A 20,151-nucleotide genomic window follows, 5' to 3' on the forward strand; every position below is an offset into this window, starting at 1 on the left:
TTCTTAGTAATGAACTGTCCCATGCACGTAGAAAATGTTTAATGAGTGTTGCTTGCGTGAATGAATCAAGAGTACTAATTCCCCATGTTTCCACTGGCAAAACAAGGCATCCAGTTTTAAAATGAGGCTAGAGGTCCTTCTACAAGAATCTGCTGTCAATCCAGTTGTTATGGGGTGATAGCTATGTATAAAGTATTATGCTAGGAGTTGTGAGAAAGGTAAGGACATTGAATTTACAAAACTTGGACTTGAAGAGCTTCCAGTCTAGTTCAGGAGACAAGATATATACAAGTGAAAACTTCTAATCCTAGAGAGTGAATAATGGCATGCCAAATATAATTTTTCACACCAAATACAACCACTACAGAGTTCAGAGAAAGAGAGGCTGCTGAAGACTGGAGTTGTTAAGGAAAGCTATGTAAACAAGGCAGGAATTGAGTTAGACCTTTGAGGATAAAAGATAGAGAGGAGGAAAAGGAAATAGCTGTCCAAGAGGGAGTTGGGGAGAGTACAAATGACCAGTCATCAGGACAAGAATAGATAGTTTGAAATAAAATTTAGGAAGCTGTTGTTAGACTTGGAAAAAAGAGAGGATGATAGAAACATATAATAAGGAAGTAAATAACCATATGCATTTTGTATAGTAATCTCTTCATATCTAAACTCCTTGACGAAAAAAAAAGTATTGCTGATCCTTAGACACATTCTATATGTTGCAAACTCAGGGAAAATAGGTGGGATGTCAGAGTACCAGGGTAACATTCCCATAGGCTAGTGGGTAGCAGGTAGACATGCCTAACTAGGAGGGAACTGATGATATATGATTTCAGACATGATGAACAGGTAAAGTGGGGCCGGGATAAGCCTTCAGACAAATGATTCTGTGTTTAAGGGGCTTATGATTGCAACATAGATCTGACTTTCCCAAAGTCTTTAGTGAACTGATATACTTTTGTAGCTATTCTTTGTACCAATTTCCATTTATTTTATGTTCTTAGGGATACAGAAGGGTCAAAAGTGTGTGCATAACTATTCTGCAAACCAGAACTAGATACATAAAGAAAAAGTTTGGAATTCTGACTTTCAGATATCGAAAAAAATTCACACATGAACAAAATCATGGATAAGTACTAAGAGCCCAAAGGAGAAGCAATACTTGATAGATATTTAAAAATAAATGGGGGTCCTTCTTTTCTAAGCATGTCTAGGAATTGATGGAAGAAATCTTTGTTAAAGTTAATCATAGCCATGTGGATAAATCATCCATATATTGTGTTTATGTAGGAGAGTATGAGGAGCAGAGTTAGCAAAAAAATTCTTAAAAGCTTTCAATAGATACTTTGGAAGTTACTTATATGAACCCTTTAAAACTAACATTCATTAATGGATTATTGATTAAATGAAAAATTAACTCTTGAGAATGTTTCCTAAATAAAGTCTATCTATGCATGGATGTGCTATGGTGTTTCAACCAACATTAATTATATCCTTTTGATGTCTCCACTGTCTTGTTCTAAAAAGCTAATAAGACCTGTACTACATCATAGTTAATAGGAGTGTGGTGCTTGTTGCTTAGGCAACAGGATGAATAAATGCAGGTCAGAATGTGTTTCAAGAAAAACAAAAGCTAGAATGTGATACTGAGTAGAGGCTAAGCAGGTCTAACAGATTTTTTTACCACATTAATGAAATCTGTTTTTTAAAGTGGGCTGAGTATATTAATATACTTCAACTAAGTTCATAATTAAATAAATTAGATTATGGTGATCAATAAACAATTTTTATAGAGGTAGAAATTGATTTTTTATGATACTAGTAGCAAATAAATGGTGTACAGAAGCATATAAAGCAATAATTGATGACACCATTTTATGATTTACTTCATCTTCATAATTAATTAACTGCTCTAAATGATAATTCAAAGATTTTTAAAAATTAATTCTATCTTGTGAAGAAAATATTTTATTGACTCATCTGAATTAACTGTTTTCTTATTTTCTGGAAAATTATATATAATACTTGAAATTGAAAAAATAAGGACAATAATCTATGGAGAAAATCAGACCTTGGTTTTGTCACATATGTCCAGGATTTTTGCCTCCCAGATACATTTTGGAGTGCTTATACATAATTCATTCATGAATGTTTCTTACACTCTCCAAATGCTTATTTGAAACCTGTTTGATTAACCTTTCAGTTCCAGGCTTTCAAAAAGGGATTATATTTGCTCAAAAGCATTTAATATTCAGAGGAAAATTATGCTGAATTAAAATCTTTCAAAGCAGACAAATAATCCAGAGAATCCAGAGACCTACCTAACTTTTCATGGGACCAGGATAAATTTGGATGAGGGTTTGAGGAGTGGTTATGAGAAAGGATACTTATCAAAATGTGCAATAAGTATAACTAACGATGAAAAGACTTTCTTTCTGTTTCATAGTTCCTCCTAATTCTTAGTGTTATCTGTTGGGTGTCCCAAGTCTGTCCTGATTCTGCTCAGTGTCCTAAGACTCTCATAGCAATTGAAGAAATTCCATTTTTTTCTTATTTCAATACCCACGATATCTTGTCTGTCTAATCACTGACAGCACTCTTAAACATGAGAACAATAACAGTAGTTGCACATCTGACTCCAAAAAACAGGTTCATAAAGAGTTCTAAGTACACAATTACTTCGAGCTCAGACGTCTTACTACATTTCTGTATTTTTTTTAAAAAAAGCTCATGGGGCATACATATTTTTGGAGAAGAGGCAGAAGTTTAACAATTTGAATAATTTTAAAATCTACAGTAGTCAAGTCAAGGTTCGAGAAAAATATTCTCAAATGGAAATGACTAGTCCTCAGTATTTTCTTATCAATTCTGATATTAATAAACTTCAGGTGTTAGCCACAGCATTTTATTTAGAAATAGTTATTAATTATTTCTACAAGTCATTTGCGTGCTACATGCTTATGTTATGCAGCTCTCTCTAAATTTAGGGATCAGTAATATGTGTGATGGGACCTTAAAAGCAAGGAAAGCTAATAAGGATTGTGACGTAGCTTAACAAGGGAAACTGATGAGCACTGGGGGAGGTATGTAAATGATTAGAAAGCTGTATTATGGGTCTGCATGTCTCCCCATCCTCCTTGCTCACCTATATTCATCACAGTGAGAAGTTTGCACACGCCAGGTTTAGACTGCATGCAGACCAGTATTCAGAAGTACATGAATGCACTTTGTCCATCAGCCTCTCTTTCTAAATATTGACAATTAATTGATTAAGTGCTTGTTTTCTACCTAAAGTAATAAGCAATACTTCAGTACTCTTCAATCAGCATGTGTAAGTAAGGGAATGCTCTCAATAATTGACCATCTGAAGCAATTTACTAATGAACTAAAGGTCATCCACAAAATTTAAACAGCTTATCAAACAATTACCAGGAAAAAACAATGATCTTCACACCGTATACAAAACAAATTGTCTAATCAATCACTAAATGCTAATGTTCAAATGAAATAACAATTTTTTAGGAATCTAGAATTAACTGAAGAATGCTAGAATCTAACTGGGTATTCTGAGATTAAAAATTTATAAACATCACACAAAGAATGACAGGGAGAATATAAATGTTAATCTTCTGTCACTGCCTATAAATAGTACTCTCACAGGTTCATTCATATACTACATATGTATATGGATGCCTACAGATCTCATCTTTCAGTAAGTGTCTATATGTACACAGTAAGTTCAGTCCTAAGGGCATCCGATTTTCTGATGCAGTCACATATATAAAACTGACGGGTTTCGGTGCAAATCAGGCTGCTTCTGAGCCATGTAAGACACATAAGAAGCAAAGACAGACAAAAGGCAGCTCCATGGACAGAGAGAGCGTCTTACCATAAACTGCACATTGTCAAATCCATTAGCCATCAGGTGGTTCTCGTACTGAGGTAGCCCAATGCTTTCCAACCATTGTCCCACTGTTTGGACAGGGCATCTGGGTCCTGTAAGAGGATGAAGAGGGAAGCGTTTAAGCAGGGAGTAGCCGTCCACGGGGTAATAGCGGTAGTCCTGGGCTGAGAGGTGGCATTGCCACATCATGCTCCTGGGAAAGTTGCTATCAAAGGAGCCCGCCAGCTTGACAGATTAACGTTCTCAGCGAGAGAGCAAAGTCAGAAGTAAAACATAGTTTGCCAGGCAGGCTGTGGAGTATGACTTGATCCTAGCTCCACATTTCTTACATATTAATCTTTACTACCGACCAGTACGTCATACAGTCCCCAAAACCAGGCAGCAGAAGAAGGCATATCAAGCTGTCAGCTTAGGCTGGTCTGCGTTCTGTGTGATTGTTGGAGTACTCCACAATGAGCAATGCACGGCCGGCAGCCAGAATTCTTTTTATCAAGTACTCCTCCACTCATCAGTATGCAGCTCCACGCTCCTTGCTCCCCCTCGCTCGCTCCCCTTCATTACCCAGCCCAGGCTACACCTCGCATTTTCAATAATAGCCATCAGATAAGGCAGATTTTTTTTGTCTGCAAGCTGTAAGCCTGCTGCTGCTGCTTCCTCCTACACACCCATCCAAGCGTCAATCTTGAATGATGAGAGCAGTCAAAACAAATGCAGAAAATAGAAAGATTCAAAAGCAAACCAAAGTGCTTAAATCTGAATTGAATCTTCATACTGGTTATACGTTACAGAGCTATTTGTTGTGGAATTTTACGTTTCAAAAGACACCAGGAAATGCAAAGCTTTAACTATAGCTCATCGCGGAGCTCACTACAGGTTTCCTTTTTCCTTTTCTTTCTTCCTCTCCTTTCTTCTTCTTTTTTAATGCAGCACAGATAAATGCTCCTGATCTAAAGCTTAGCAGTGTTTGGAGAATTATTATTCTGTTTCTTTACCATGCTCTATCAAAATGAACCTCTTTGAGATATTTGTTTCCTTTTTTGAATTACTGCAAAATACAGAAACTGCATGGCAATTTTGAAGTCAAGATCATTCATTTCTCATTTGCAGGGCTTCTTCCAAACAAAAATATTATTAGGCACAAGAAATCCTCTTCCCTTCTGATATTTATAACCCAATCTACCAGGGTTACCATTCTAAATTAGCTATAACGGTAACATTACTGGGTAGAATTTTTTAATAAAGATGAAGAGCTCTAACCAAAAATAATTCAAGAATAACAGATGTAAATGTGTGAATTTTACTGAATGGCAGACAGATTGAGTATTTTATTTAATAATTGAGAGAAACCAGAGATTAATAAAAGAACCCATAGGACGAGATCATCAGGAAGAAAAGACTCTTCCTCGAGATTGGGAGACAACTTGCGGAAAGGTTAGTCTAATATTCCTCTTACTGCAGGACTCTCTTGTCACGGCGTTCCTGGAAGAGAATCATCCAACTTATGCTTGAATACTGCCTGTAACAGAGCTCTTACTACTTATCAAGAAGTCTCCATTAATTAGAAAGCTATTTTACTTCCTGACTCCTTCCAACTGGCTCCAGTTCTCCCTCTGGAGTCGCACACACTGGGACTTGTGTCCTTGTCACATAAAGTGTTTTAAAAATTAGGGGCTGGCCCAGTGGGTTAAGTTCACATGTTCCGCTTGGGTGGTCAGGGGTTTGCTGGTTCGGATCCCGGGTGCGGACATAGCACTGCTTGGCAAGCCGTGCTGTAGTAGGTGTCCCATGTATAAAGTAGAGGAAGATGGGCACAGATGTTAGCTCACGGCCAGTCTTCCTCAGCAAAAAGAGGAGGATTGGCAGCAGTTAGCTCAGGGCTAATCTTCCTCCAAAAAAAAAATTAAAGCTAACGCTCATCCCCCAGAACAGTGCCTGGTGCATAATAAGTGTTAAATAAATAATTATTAAGTGAAGCATCATCGTTCTTCTTTTCCCAAACCTTATCCTTCTCTGTTTCCTTTCTCTTTTTAAGAACATTGTCAACCTCCCTGGCACACAGACACTAAACTTCCAAATGTCTTACTCCCTCTTTCACTGCGGACAGCAGTTCCCAAGTTCCAGTCAGTTCTCGTCAGGGTGTATCTGGCATCCATTCCCCTGATTCTACTCCTGCTTCATGTTTATGGAACTGCCATCTACTTTGATTCTGCTCTCTTCATTCAGGCCCAACCGGCCTGATGCAACAATGGCCTCTGTGTTGGACTTCCTACCTCTGATACCTTTTAAATCTATTTTATCCGTGGGTTTCAGAACAATCTCTCTAAGACACAGTGTCGATTATTACTCCCTTTTTCAAAACCCTTCCACGGATTTCAATTGGCTTCAAAATAAACTCCCACCTCCTTTGACGACATCTTGGGGTCTTCATGATCTACTACAAGTCATCTAACCTTATTCCCCTTTCCCTAGTGCTCCAGTCAGCTGGTCTCTAAAGGCAGCCCGTAAGGTACCTGGGTTGGTTTTACTATGTCCTCACATTTCTGCATTTTGCTAGATTTCGATCAGATGACATTTTCTTTATGAAACCTTTCCTAATCTCCCCTAACTGGAATATATCTCTCCCTTATATGTCTTAAGTGACATTTTTAGACTTTTATAACAAATATTTTCTGTCTAACATTATAGTTATTTGTGTACAAGATTTATTTCTTGAATGTAGGAATATGTCTTGCTAATATTGCACATAATAAAGATTCAGTACGCACCTGCTAAACCAAATGCAGTCATATGCCACATAACATTTTGGTCAACGATGGACTGCCTGTATGTTGGTGGTGACCAGATTAGTACCATATAGCCTAGGTGTGTAGTAGGCTATACCACTTAGGTTTATGTAAGTACACTCTATGATGTTTACACAATGATGAAATCGCCTAACTGCATTTCTCAGAATGTATCCCCATCGTTAGGCAACACATGGCTATAATGTAATTTACATTTCATAATCCAAACTACATAAAATCCCCTAGTTTCAGATTTTAAAATTTGTGTTTTTAAACTCTATCCAAATCTCTGAATGCTTTATTTAAAAGAAGATAGCTGAGTTTTAAAATAGAACTTTCAGGTCTGGATTTTTGTTTATCATCTTCATCCTCTTTTTTACTTGATTATAATTTATTCTTGATCGGTTCCAGATATTTTAAGAAGGTCAAAAAGTTTTTAGCAGTTTAGGAATCAATTTTAAGGCATTGTAGTTACTCAATATTTCTTATTTGAGAAGTTGAACACAAGATGTTATCTGTCCTTGGCTAGCTCCAAAGCTGGTACAAAATCGAGTTAAGTGTAAGTTTCAATTGCAACCTCTCTTAGGGTCACAACCACATTGTTCCCCCTGATCATTTTAAGCTGTGAGTAGCTGGATAAGCTACACAAAGATTGAGCAAACACAATAATAATATTTTGGCTTGGTAAGACATGCTGGTTGGCCAACTCCTCAAATCCCATCTTATCTCCTAAGACACATATCAGGGACCAAGTACCTAGAAGAGTGCCACACATATCCTAGGCATTATCAAATCATCTTTGTTAAATGAATGAATGAATTACATTGAAAATGGCTTTCATGGGATTTTCATTTCTTAATAAATAAACAGAGAGAGAGAGAGAGAGAATTATTTCAAGGTCCAGACTGCTGTACAAAAACATAGCTCAGAGAAAATACTAGTTACTAATCACTTGACAAATCTTTATATAGACAGATTGAATTTTATCCTTTTAACTATTCATTCAATTTCTACTCAGTAATTCTTATACATTGGTGAAAGGTTATAACGCAAGAGGGAAGTGAGTTGGGAGAGACGAGGATAGAGCGAGGTTGTAAGAGTGAGGAAGAAGAAAGAGACTTTGAGTCATGTGGTTTGTGGTTTTGTTAAAGTATTTTCTCATGAGCCAAAACTCTAAAAGAAACCTGGTATGGGTCTGAAGATCATTTTTTTATAGTGTTTAAGTATATTTCTCACTTTACTTGAAATACTTTCTTGGAGTCTTAAAATTCTTAAAGTAAAATAACACATTACTGGGCAGGCACTTTTATTCAACTGGAACTTCTCTAAGCCCCAAATGTGAGATAAGTGGAGGGAAAGAAGAAATTAACAGTTATTCGGGGCCACTATGTCCTAGAGAGTATGGTGTGGATTATTAGCTCCTTTTCAGACAAGGTAACTGAAGCTCAGAGTATGTGATGAAACCAGGAATTTTCTTTGGTGCAATCTTTCTCTTTTTTTTCCTGAGCTAACATCTATGCCAGTCTTCCTCTATTTTGTATGTGGGTCACGACTACAGCATGGCTGATGAGTGGTGTACGTCTGTGCCTGGGAACTGAACCCAGGCCACTGAAGCAGAATGTGCTGAACTTAACCTCTAGGTCACAGGGCTGGCTCTGGAGCAATCTTTTTAAAAAATTATTCTGGAGGTTATACTTCTAGAATGGCAACATGAGGAGCTCCATGGGCCCTATCCCCAGTAAAACAAATGTAACTGGTGAAAACTGTATAAAAAACCAAAACAAAACAACAATTTAAAGTCTCTGGAAATTGTCTTAAGAACATACCGAGGATGAAAAATATTTATTCAAGAAAATCTACTAAAACGTGGTAAGAACAGAGAGGGTCTGTGGCACTTGAGCCATAACTTCTCTCCTCCCTCCCCTCACTCCCTGCTTAGCTTGAAAGAAGCTCCATTCTGGGTGGGTGTTCCCAAGAGAATGGGGTTCCCTCTCTCCTCAGCTGGCATCCAATGGATACGGTATCTCATCCAAAGGGGCAGAACAGCAGCATTTCTAATTCCCTCTAACTCCAAGTTGCAAAGGGTAAATTCCTGGTGAGTGTGGCTAAGAGGTCATGGGCTCCCTTTGTCCATCCAGCCCCCATTCATAAAGTAGAGGCTCTATCCCAGTTGTAGCAGGATGAGAATAGTGAGGTCCTCATCACCCTCATCCCAGCTTACTTATAGGGCTGAGGTTCCATGCCCAGATGGAAGAGCAAGCTGAGAAGATGAGAAGACCAGAGGCTACCATCCTTGCTCAGTGCCCCGAACAGTGGGCCAAAGATTCTGCCAAAAGGGGAGGGTCAGCCATAAGTACAGAGAGTTTTAAAGGTCTATCCCAAGGAATTGCCTTTGTTTGAAAGAGTGCATGAGGAAGTTCAAGCCTAAAGGTATTATTAAAAACAATGGAGGGTTTTGTGGAAAGCAATTAAAAGGAGACTAGTAGCTCCATTAGGACAACAAGCTAAACAGTAGGCCAGCTAGTTTTAGAGAACAATCAAAAGAGACAGTTAAGAAATGCCCTTCTCGGGTCAGAACAAACTTCAAAGACTGGCCCCCAAAACTACTCCTGCACAAATTTAATTGGACCAGGCTCTGGAGCAACTCATATCTCAAAGAATGGCCAAAAACAAGAAAACAATCAGCTGGCAACTGGTGGAGCCTAATTTTAGGGTGTGATACCAAACGAGGCAGAGAGCTTAAAAGAAAGATTAGGGAAAGAGACAAAGAAAACACAACTATAACCAGTGTCATCCTGGGATGGCTATGCACACAGGCAAGACACTCTTGAGTGGATAAATACCATGTGATATGTACATAAAATGGGATATTATTTGGCAATAAAAAGAAATGAAATGTTGATAGATGCTACAACATGGATGAACCTTGAAAACATTATACTAAGTGAAAGAAGCCAGTCACAAAATACTTTTTATATTTACATGAAATATTCAGAATAGACAAATCTATAGAGATGGAAACAATAGTGGTTGCCTAGGGCTAGGGAGGCAGGATTAGCGGTAAAAGGGGAGTGACTATTAATGAATACAGGGTTTCTTTTTAGAGTGATAAAAATGTTTTAAAATTGACTGTGGGGATAGTTGCACGAATCTTTGAATATACTAAAAACCGCTGAATTTTACACTTTAAATGGGTGAATCGAATGATATGTAAATTATATCAATAAATTTACAATTATTGAATAAAATAAAAAACAAAAGTAATTCTTAAATTTTCTTTAAATTTACAACAACACAGAACACACATAATTGCATATAAGTATAATGTTGTTATTGTTTTATATATATTGCATTTTTAGTGCTCTATTTTTTTTTCCTTTTCCATTTTTCTTGGTTACTCTTTCTCCCAGTACCTCCATACCATCTGTATCATCCATTCTCCTCTCAAGGTAATTCATGTTAACAAACTAAGTGTGTATCTTCACATATATTTATCCATTGCTGAATCTCTCTCTCTCTCTCACACACACACACATAATATAGTCGTGTACAAATATATATGCGTATGCATATGATATGTATATGTGGGGGTATTTTTGGATATTGTTTCATAAAAATAGAAATATGGTACACTCGCTTTTCTGAACCTTATTTTTCTCATTCAACAAAACTTCATGGAAATTCTACCAAGTAAATGATAAGCTCTAATTTGTTCTTTTAAATAATCGCATAATATTCTACAATGTGGATACATCATACTTTATTCAGTCCTTTGCATGATATCCCTAGGTCTACTCCTTCACTTTCTTTTATAAAACTTTTTATTTTGAGATAAATTGTAGATCCACAAGCAGTTATAAGAAATAAGAAAAAGAGATTTTGTATAGACTTCACCCAGTTTTCCCCAATGGTAACATCTTGTACAACTACAGTATGATATCACAAACAGGTAGTTGGCATTGATAAAATCTATTGATCTTATTCAGATTTCACCACTGTTACATGCATACATTGTATGTGTGTATGTGTTTAGTTCTATGCCATTTTATCATGTGTAGATCATGTGACCATCACCACAGTCCAGATAAAGACAGTACCATCACAAGGATCCCTCCTGGTATCCTTTTATAGCCATGGCCATCTCCCTCCCTCTCCTACTTCTTAACCCTTGGCAACTACTAACCTATTCTTCATCTCTATCGTTTTGTTATTTGAAGAATGCTATATGTACACAATCATACAGTATGTAACCTTTGGGATTGGCTTTTATCATTCAGCATAATTCCCTTGATATCCTCGCAAATTTATTCTGCGTGTCAATAGTACATTCCTTTTTATTGCTGAGTAGTAGTCTATGGTATGAATGTACCACAGTTTGCTTAAAGATTCACCCAGTCAAGGACACTCGGGTTGTTTCCGGCTTTTAGCTATTATGAATAAAGCTGCCACAAACATTAATGGACAGGTTTTTGTGTGAACATAAGTTCCCATTTCTCTGGGATAAATGTCCAAGAGTGCAATTACTGAGTCATATGATCAAAATATGTTTAGTTTTATAATAAACTGTACTATATTTATCAGAGTGGTTGTACCATTTTACATTCCTACCAGCAATGTATGAGAGATCAGTTTCTCTGCATCTTCACCAGAATTTGGTGTAATCACTATAGTTTTCATTCATTTAGCCATTCTAATAGGTGTGTAGTAATACTGCATTGTGGTTTTAATCTGCATTTCTATCATGGCTAATGATGTTGGACATATTTTAATGTGCCTATTTACCATCTGTATATCTTTTTTGGTGAATTATCTGTCTGTTCATGTCTTTTGCCTATTTCCTAATTGAATTGTTTGTTTTCGCATTGTTGAATTTTGAGAACTCTTCACATATTCTAGATACAAGGTACTTGTTGGATTTTTGATTTGTAAATATTTTCTCCCCATCTATAGTGTGTCTTTTCATTCTCTTCATATAGTCTCCAACAGAGTTAAAGTTTTTAATTTTGATGAAGCCCAAGTTATCAATTTTTCCTTTTATGAATCATGTTTGTGTCTACCTCGTTATTTTTAACTTTTTAAAATGATCACTTTAAAGAATGTTTGTTATAAATAGCCTATAAATGTAATTATTTTTTAATCTGGAATTCAAAAACTACAATCTAGTGGTTTACATTTTAATGAACAAATACAATTTAGGATAATGACAGTCATGCTTGATTTTAATCATTCCATCTTATTTTATGTTTATATTTATTTACATTTTTGTTTCATCATTTTCCTTTTCTTCATTTTTGTTGGTCTGGTGACATACCTATTTGTTCCATTTTTCCCTTTTTAAGTTTGAGATTCTGTGACACTTCTCCATTCCATTCATGGTTACTTTACCTTTCCCTACTCTAAATATCAGACATAGACTTTTCTAACATTATTTGGAAATAAGATATCAACTCTTTCCTCCTCCAAGACACTCTATTTCCCTCCTACTCCAGTAAAATTAGACCTTCAGAATATTTTCTCTTCTCTATTCTTCCTTTCCTACAACCATATGTTGTAATCTCCAGAGTGCTTTTCATTTACCTGCCCTACTTCCAATCAATTCTTAGGTTTTGCTGATAATCATTTAGAAAATTTTGTTCTAATCTATTACTAGAATTTTCCTTATAGCATATTCCTTCTATTGAATGAGTCATTATTTAATATTTATATTGAATACTCCCAATGTCTGTCCCTATCAATTTGGATTTAGTTATTGTAAAGATTCATTGGTCACCACTGTTTCATATCCTCATAACCTTCTCCAACTCGAGATTTCTGTTTTCATTTGTTTGTACTTTTGTTAGAATATTTCCTCATATACTCAGAAAATATTTTGAATTGAATGAAAATACAACTATAGCATATCAAAATTTGTGAGATGTAGCTAGAGTGGTACTCAGAGAGAAATTTGTAGCATTAAATGCCTATATTAAAAATAAAGACAATTTCAACAATAATCTCAGCATCCACCTTAAGAAATAAGAAAAGGGGGGAAAAAAAAGCAAGCAGAAATAGGAAATAAAGATAAGATGGAAAAAAATGAAATAGAAAACAGAAAAAGCAATAGAGAAAAATCAATGAAATCAAAAACTCTTATTTGAGATGATGAATAAAATCAATAAACACTAGTCAGGCTAATCAGAAAAAAAAAGAGAATATATAATTTACCAGTATCAAGTATGAGGGAATTGACAGCCCTATAGATTCTACAGACATTAAAAAGGATAATGAAGGAAATTATGAATAACTTTATGCCAATAAATTCAACAACTTAGATAAAATAGACAAGTTTACTGAAAGACACAAACTACCAAAGTTCACACATGAACAACTTCATAACTGAATATCTCTCTATCTATTAAAGTAATTGCATTTATTGTTAAAATCTTTCACAAAGAAAACTCCAGGCCTCATTAATGGCTTCAATGGTGAATTCTACCAAACATATGAAGAAGAAATGATACTAATTCTACATAAACTCTTCCAGAAAATTTAATGGAAGAGCATAATTGCCAACTCATTCTGTGAGGTCAGCATTACTCTGCTACCAAAATCAGACAAAGACATTATGAGAAAAGAAAATTATAGACCAATGTTTGTTGAGGATATATATGTTAAGATTTTAAACAAAATTTTGACAAATATTATACAATAATATATAAAGATAATACAACATGACCAAGTTGGGTTTATCCCAATAAGGTAAGGTTTCTTTAACATTCAAAAATCAATTAATGCAACTCACCGTATTAACTATTAAAGAAAAATCATATGATCATCTCTGTAGACGTGGGAAAAAAATCATTTAACAAAATCCAACATCCATTTCTCATAAAAACTCTCAGCAAACTAGAAAGGAATTTCTCAAGCCTGATGAAAAGTATCTATAAACCTACAGCTAGCATCACACTTAGACGTGAAAAACTGAATGCTTTCCTGCTAAATTCAGCAAACAAGGCAAGGATGTCCACTCTCACCACTTCCATCTAACATTGTACTGGAGGTTCTAGCCAGCATAATAATTCATGAACAGGAAAAAAATGCATCCAGGTTGGAAAGGAAAAAGTAAAACCATTTCTGTTCACATTTGACATAATTATCTATGTATAAAATCCTATAAGACCCACATAAAAGCTACCAGAACAAGCGAATTTAGCCAGGTTGCAGAACACAAGATCAGTATACAAAAGTCAATTGTATTTCTCTATACTAACAGTAAACAATCAGAACTTGAAACTAAATATAGCATAACTTACAACTGCATTAAAAACATGAAATTCTAATGAATAAATCTGTCAAAAAGATGAGCCAGACCCGTACACTTGAAATTACAAAGCATTGCTGGAAGAAATGATATAGAACCTAAATAAATGGAAAGATATACCATATTCATAGATCAGAGGACTCAACTTGTTAACACATAAGTTCTTCCCAAATTTATCTATACATTCAACGTAATAGCAAATAAAATCCCAGGAGCTTTTATGGTTTTTTGGTGTGTGTGTGTGTGTGTGGAAACTGTCAAGCTTCTCCTAAAATTCATATAGAAATGCAAAGGACCAAGAGTAACCAAAATAACTTTTATAAAGAAGAACAAAGTTGGATAAGGTATATTCCTTGACTTTAAGACTTATTATAAAGCTACAGTCATCAAGACAGTAGGGTATTAAGATAGTGGGGTGTTAAGATAGACAAATAGATCAATGGAACAGAATAGAGGGTTTAGAAATAGATTGAAACACAGAGGATCAACTGATTTTTGACAAAGATAAAAGGCAGTTCTGTGGAGACAGAAGAGACTTTTCAATGAACAATATTGAAACAACTAGAAATCCATATGCAAAAAAATAGATTTCAATCCATATCTTGCATCACGTGTAAAAATTAGCTCAGAATGTATCATAGTCCTAAATGCAAAATCTGAGACTACAAAACTTCTGGAAGAAAATTTAGGAAAAAAGTTCAGGAAAAATCTTGAACTTGGGTTAGGCACAAGAAGCACAATTTTAAAAGAAAAAAATGATCATTAGAATTCATCAAAATTTTGCTCTTTGAATGACACTTCATTAAGAGGATGAAAAGACAGAATTGCTGACTAGAAGAAAACATTTGCAAACTATATCTGATAACAGACTTTTATCCAGAATATATAAAGAACTCTCAAAACTCAGTAATAAAGAAACAAATAAATCAATTTTTTAAATTTTAGTTGTTTTTTTTCCTTTTTCCACCCAAAGACCCCCAGTACATAGTTGTATATTCTTCGTTGTGGGTCCTTCTAGTTGTGGCATGTGGGACGCTGCCTCAGTGTGGTTTGATGAGCAGTGCCATGTCTGTGCCCAGGATTCGAACCAACAAAACACTGGGCCGCCTGCAGCGGAGCACAGGAACTTAACCACTCAGCCACAGGACCAGCCCCTCAATTTTTTAAAATAGGCAAAAGATTTGAATAGATACTTCACTAGAAGAGATATATGGATAGCAAACAAACACATGAAAACTGTTCAACATCATCAGACATTAGAAAATGCAAATGAAAGCCATAATGTGACACCACTATTAGAATGTTTAAAATTAAATAGACTGAACACACCAAGTGTTGACAATGATATGGATCAACTGGGAGTCTTATACACTGCTGGTGGGAATGTAAAATGGCACAATCACTTTGGAAAATAGTTTGATAGTTTCTTCAAAAGTCAAGAAGCACGCCCTGTGGCCTAGTGGTTAAGTTCAGTGCGCTCCACTTCCGTGGCCTGGGTTTGCAGGTTTGGATCCCAGGTGCAGACCTATACCACTCATCAGCCATGCTGCGGCAGTGACCCACATATTAAATAGAGGAAGACTGGCACAGATGTTAGCTCAGGGCTTATCTTCCTCACCAAAAAAGTAGTCAAATGTACATCTACTACATGGCCCAGCCATTCTACTGCTGGGTATTTACCCAAGAGAAATGATAGCATATGCCATACAGAGACTTGTACTTGAATGTTCATGGCAACTTTATTTGTGATAGCCAAGAACTGGAAACAGCCTAAATGTCCATCAACAGGTGAATGGATAAACAAATTGTAATATAGTCATACAAATGGAATATTACTCAGCAATGAAAAGGAAGAAACAGTTGCTGCATGCATCACATGGATAAATGTCAAAATAATTTTGCAGAGTAAAAGAAACCAGACAGTCCAAAAAAAGAGTACATCCTGTATGATTCCATTTACATAAAATTCTAGAAAATGTAAATTTATCTATAGCGATGTAAAATAAATCAGTGACTATCTGGGGATGAGAAAAAAAAGGGAGTAGAAGGCATCACAAAATGACAGGAGGAAATTTTCGGAGGTGATGGATATTTACATTCCTGACTACGGTGATAGTTTCACAGGTGTATCCATTTGTCAAACATTAAACTGTACATTTTAAATTTGTGCAGCTTATTGTAGATCAATTATACCGCAATAAGCCTACTCTTAAAAGTTAAAAAATGAGGCCAGCCGTGTGGGCAAGCGGTTAAGTTCCCGCACTCTGCTTCAGCGGCCCAGGGTTTCGCTGGTTCGGATCCTGGGTGCAGACAGGGCTCCGCTCATCAGGTCACGTTGAGGCAGCGTTCCACATGCCACAACTAGAAAGACCCACAATTAAAATATACAACCATATACTGGGGGGATTTGGGGAAAAAAAGCAGAAAAAAAAAAGAAGATTGGCAACAGTTAGCTCAGGTGCCAATCTTAAAAAAAAATAGTTAAAGAAGAAGTAGCAAAAGGAGATAAAAATGAGAGAGGAGGGAAGTGACTTATTTTAGACAAAATAGTCAGGGAATGTCTCTCGAAAAGGTGAAATCTGAGCAAAGACTGGAATGTAGTGAGGGAGCAAGCTGTTCTGGTATCTAGGAAAAGAGCATTTGAGGCAGTGGCAACAGTTAAGTTTGAAGCCCACTATCCTGGCCTGTATTGTAATGGCATGATGCTACTGGGGGGGTGGACTACTAGCTTAATTTTGACATGCTCTTGGCTGTTCTCAGTGTATACTGTGCAGCCAAGTGTGGCCTAGGAGATTGAGATGAACATAGCTTGAAAACTATTATAATTGTATTAAATTAAATCCATGATATCAGTTTAGGTTTCTAAAATTAACTTTCTCTTTTAAAAGTAGAAGGTAACTAATATTCTGATTAATTTCAGACATCTCTTAATTAGATTCTAGTTAATTGGGGGGAGGATACTTCTTTTTATACTTTATTCATTCCTTCAGCATTGACTGATCTCTTCAGCAAAGATTCATAAAGTACCTCTTGTTCCAAGCATTTTACTAGGCAGTGGGGATATAGCTTTGAACACCCCTGGACATACACAATTTATAGGCTAGCGGAGAACATCGGTTTACTGTTTAGAAAATGTCATTTGAGATTAAAAGAATGAACACTTAGAAACATGCCATAAAGAGTGGAGAACTGAATTAGAGAAAACTGCTTAAGTCATTCCAGGTTCCATGAGCAAAAAGAAACCTACTACACTATCTGTTGCAATAGGTGCTAGCAGGTGAAACTGATAAAACAGTTAAGGTGGGTGAAATGATTTGGCAGAGGTGGCGGTTATCAAATTTGTTAAGTTAGAAAATGACACTTAGAAGGGATAAAGGAGAGTCTCTGGACAAGAGTTTTTTTTTTAAAAAGAAACTGGTTAACCCTCCAAAATGTAATAAATACCTGTTTATCCTAGCACCAAGATAACTGATATATGGCACCTACTTTTCAAAGAATGTGTCTTTCCTCTTATCTAAGCCACGCATAAAGGGCGCTAATACTTATTGAACATCTACTATGTGTCAGGCCTTTTAAATATATTATCTCATTATGTAAAATAATAGCAAACATGCATTTACTGTGGTCAGGTTCTAAATGTTCTACATGTGTTAACTCCTATGATTTTCATGACAACCCTGTGAAGTACTATCGTTATTATCTCCTTCTACAGGGGAGGAAATGAGATACAGAGAGGTCGTTAAGTTGTCTAAAGTTGTCCAGTTAGACTAGAACCATGGAAAACTGACTCCAGAGCCTAAGCTTTTAGCCATTACACTATCCTTCTTCTGTGTTCCAGATGCATAGAGGGGGAACTTGCCTCTTTGCAGGAGGGAGAATGCTCACCCATACACACAGCAGCAGGTTTGTTTTAAGAGTTCCCACTTTTTCTGTTAATTCTCCTTCCCATCCTTCACCTTACATTCATTATTCTTGGCTTCTAAAGTGTAAAGCAATGAGAAAAAGCAGGGGGAAATAATGAGAGGTGGGAGAAGAGTAAATCCTATCACTTGGATATTTTTATTTCACTCTAACAAAGGGCTTTTCTCTGATTCTAAAGCCTGCAGCTTTGGTGTTGTTTCCACATGAGTGCTCAGCCTCTCTGGTCTGCGATGCATGGATGCCTGTGATGTATGTCAAGGAAGATGCTGCCTCAGGAGAGGTAGTACAGCATGGTGGTTAAGAGCCTGGACCCTGAAACCTGCCTGCCTGGGTTTGAATCTTGGCTATTCTCCATTATGGAAATAATTTCTGTTTCTATTCTCAAGATGGAGCAATAGAAAGAGTACCCTTCTGGTTGGGCAAGTTTCTGGAGCTTCGTTCTTCGGTAAAGTGAGAGTGACACCTCACCCCACCTATCTTATGGTTTTATTTGAAGCTGAAATGAAATAACATATGTGAAAAATCACTATGAATTATAAAGAGTCATTCAAATGCTAGGGATATATTATTATCCTTAACTGTCAGTAGAATAACACTTGTGTTGTTCTTTCAGTCCCTCAATCAAAGGACTGGTCCTGAGCCATCGGTGTTTTTCCTTGTCCATTTCTCTTGTTTCAAACAGACAAAAATGTGTGGGGTGATCAGTCTGGCCAAATAACAGAGGAAAGCTAATTGTACTGTGAAGTGATCAGAATGCCAAAACCCATGATGTCATTAGGGGCTTTGTTTTATCTAATATGCACCAACAGCCAGATCTTCAGCACCAAGCAGCCTGTTCTTCACATCCATCTGAAGGAGAAAAGAGAAGAACGAGGTGGGGCAAGGAATGGCAAGAAAGGATAGTTCTTATTCCCAGCTTTAAAATTGGCAAAAGGGACCGTTGGTTATTTATTCCATCATATTTCAAAGAAAGATTGGTCATTTTTGAAGAGACTGGCAAAGAGCACACTTCTTAAGACAGCTATGCCTGTGTTTTGGAGAGAAATTTTACATTCAACTAATAACTATAGTGATGGTCTCTAGTGAGCCTGCTGTCCTGTCTTTTATATCTTGAAATACAGGTATAGGAGCTGAGTGAACAGTGTTTATTCCTGTGGAGTAGTGGAAGAAAGGTCCTGACTAACAATTCTATTTTTAACTAAAAGGTAACAATATCTCATTTTTCCAACCCTAAATGTCCTCTTAGCTGAGAATTATAAGCTACATATCCATTTTCCTTGAGGAGAAAAATTAACAATGAAAATTAGCAGAAAGAGAGACAATGCAGTAAGAACAATGCTTCTTCCACAGATAAAGGGCAGCCATTCGGAAATGCAAAAATAGAAATGCAAAGCAGAGATGGCAGACAGCAGAAGAAGGAAAAGGATTAGTCATTCCAGGAATTGTGGAATGTTGTGGGTCAACAGAGTGACGGATCAAAAAGCCAAGATTTAAACAGGAAAATGATCCAAGATCATGCTTTGGTGTTTAAATGCTAAGGGAACTCAAGAGCTCAGATTCAATTTTCCCTAAGGCTTTGAATTTTATTTTGAACTAAAAACTTCATGGAGCACTTAAGAAATACCAGCCTTTACAAAACAGATCTGACAACTTATGCGCTGGGGTATGGTCTAAAATAGGAAATGAAATTTAAGCCTAAAATGCTAAAATTTTCTGGCAGACAACAAAATATATATTTAGGCCATACCTGATTGGAAAAAAATGGTAATTCCATTGATTTTATTCTCATTTTCCCTGCTTTTAAGGTTTCTGGCAAATGTTTGAAGAAGCCAATTATAGCCTTAAGTCATTGAGGCCTCCTGTGTGCCAGTCATTGTGTTAGACCCCAAGAAGACAAGGAACCTGTCTTGCCTCCGAGAATCTTATAGACTAGTAGGGAGATAATTACCATGCAAGGTGATGAATGCTATAATGGAGATGTGTACAAGATGTATAAAATGTAGAAGGAAGGGAACAATGTTTCCTTTGGCTTAGGTAGAGAGCTTACAGATCTGCGACTTGAAGATTTAGGAGGAGTTTGTGAGGCAAATAAAAGGAAGATGGTGGTGATGGCTATTTTTATATGTCAACCAGACTGGGCTAAAGGATGCCAAGAGAGCTGGTAAAACTATTATTTCTGGGTGTGTCTGTGAGGGTGTTTTCAGAGGAGATTAGCATTGGAATCTGTAGACTGAGTAAAGATCAGCCTC

At 36.4% G+C, this 20,151-nt stretch overlaps 1 protein-coding gene across 44 annotated transcripts in view; it reads right to left on the reverse strand.

Annotated features, from left to right (window-relative positions):
* The window catches only part of ANKS1B (ankyrin repeat and sterile alpha motif domain containing 1B), a 1,029,975-nt gene that overhangs the window by 359,696 nt on the left and 650,128 nt on the right, over positions 1-20,151 (reverse strand). For 41 of the 44 annotated variants that reach the window (XR_011534653.1, XR_011534657.1, XR_011534652.1 and 38 more), the window contains one exon: positions 3,884-3,990. Coding sequence is in view for 33 of the 44 variants with exons in the window: in XM_070599947.1 (XP_070456048.1) it covers positions 3,884-3,990 (107 nt within the window). In the remaining 11 variants the exon portion in view is untranslated. Of the gene's footprint in view, positions 1-3,883; positions 4,524-20,151 lie in introns of those variants that run through there. The other 3 variants (XM_070599959.1, XM_070599960.1, XM_008519903.2) reach the window with 3 other exon arrangements.

This window comes from Equus przewalskii, chromosome 29 (assembly GCF_037783145.1).
Source record: "Equus przewalskii isolate Varuska chromosome 29, EquPr2, whole genome shotgun sequence".
In the NCBI taxonomy this organism is placed as follows: Eukaryota; Metazoa; Chordata; class Mammalia; order Perissodactyla; family Equidae; genus Equus; species Equus przewalskii.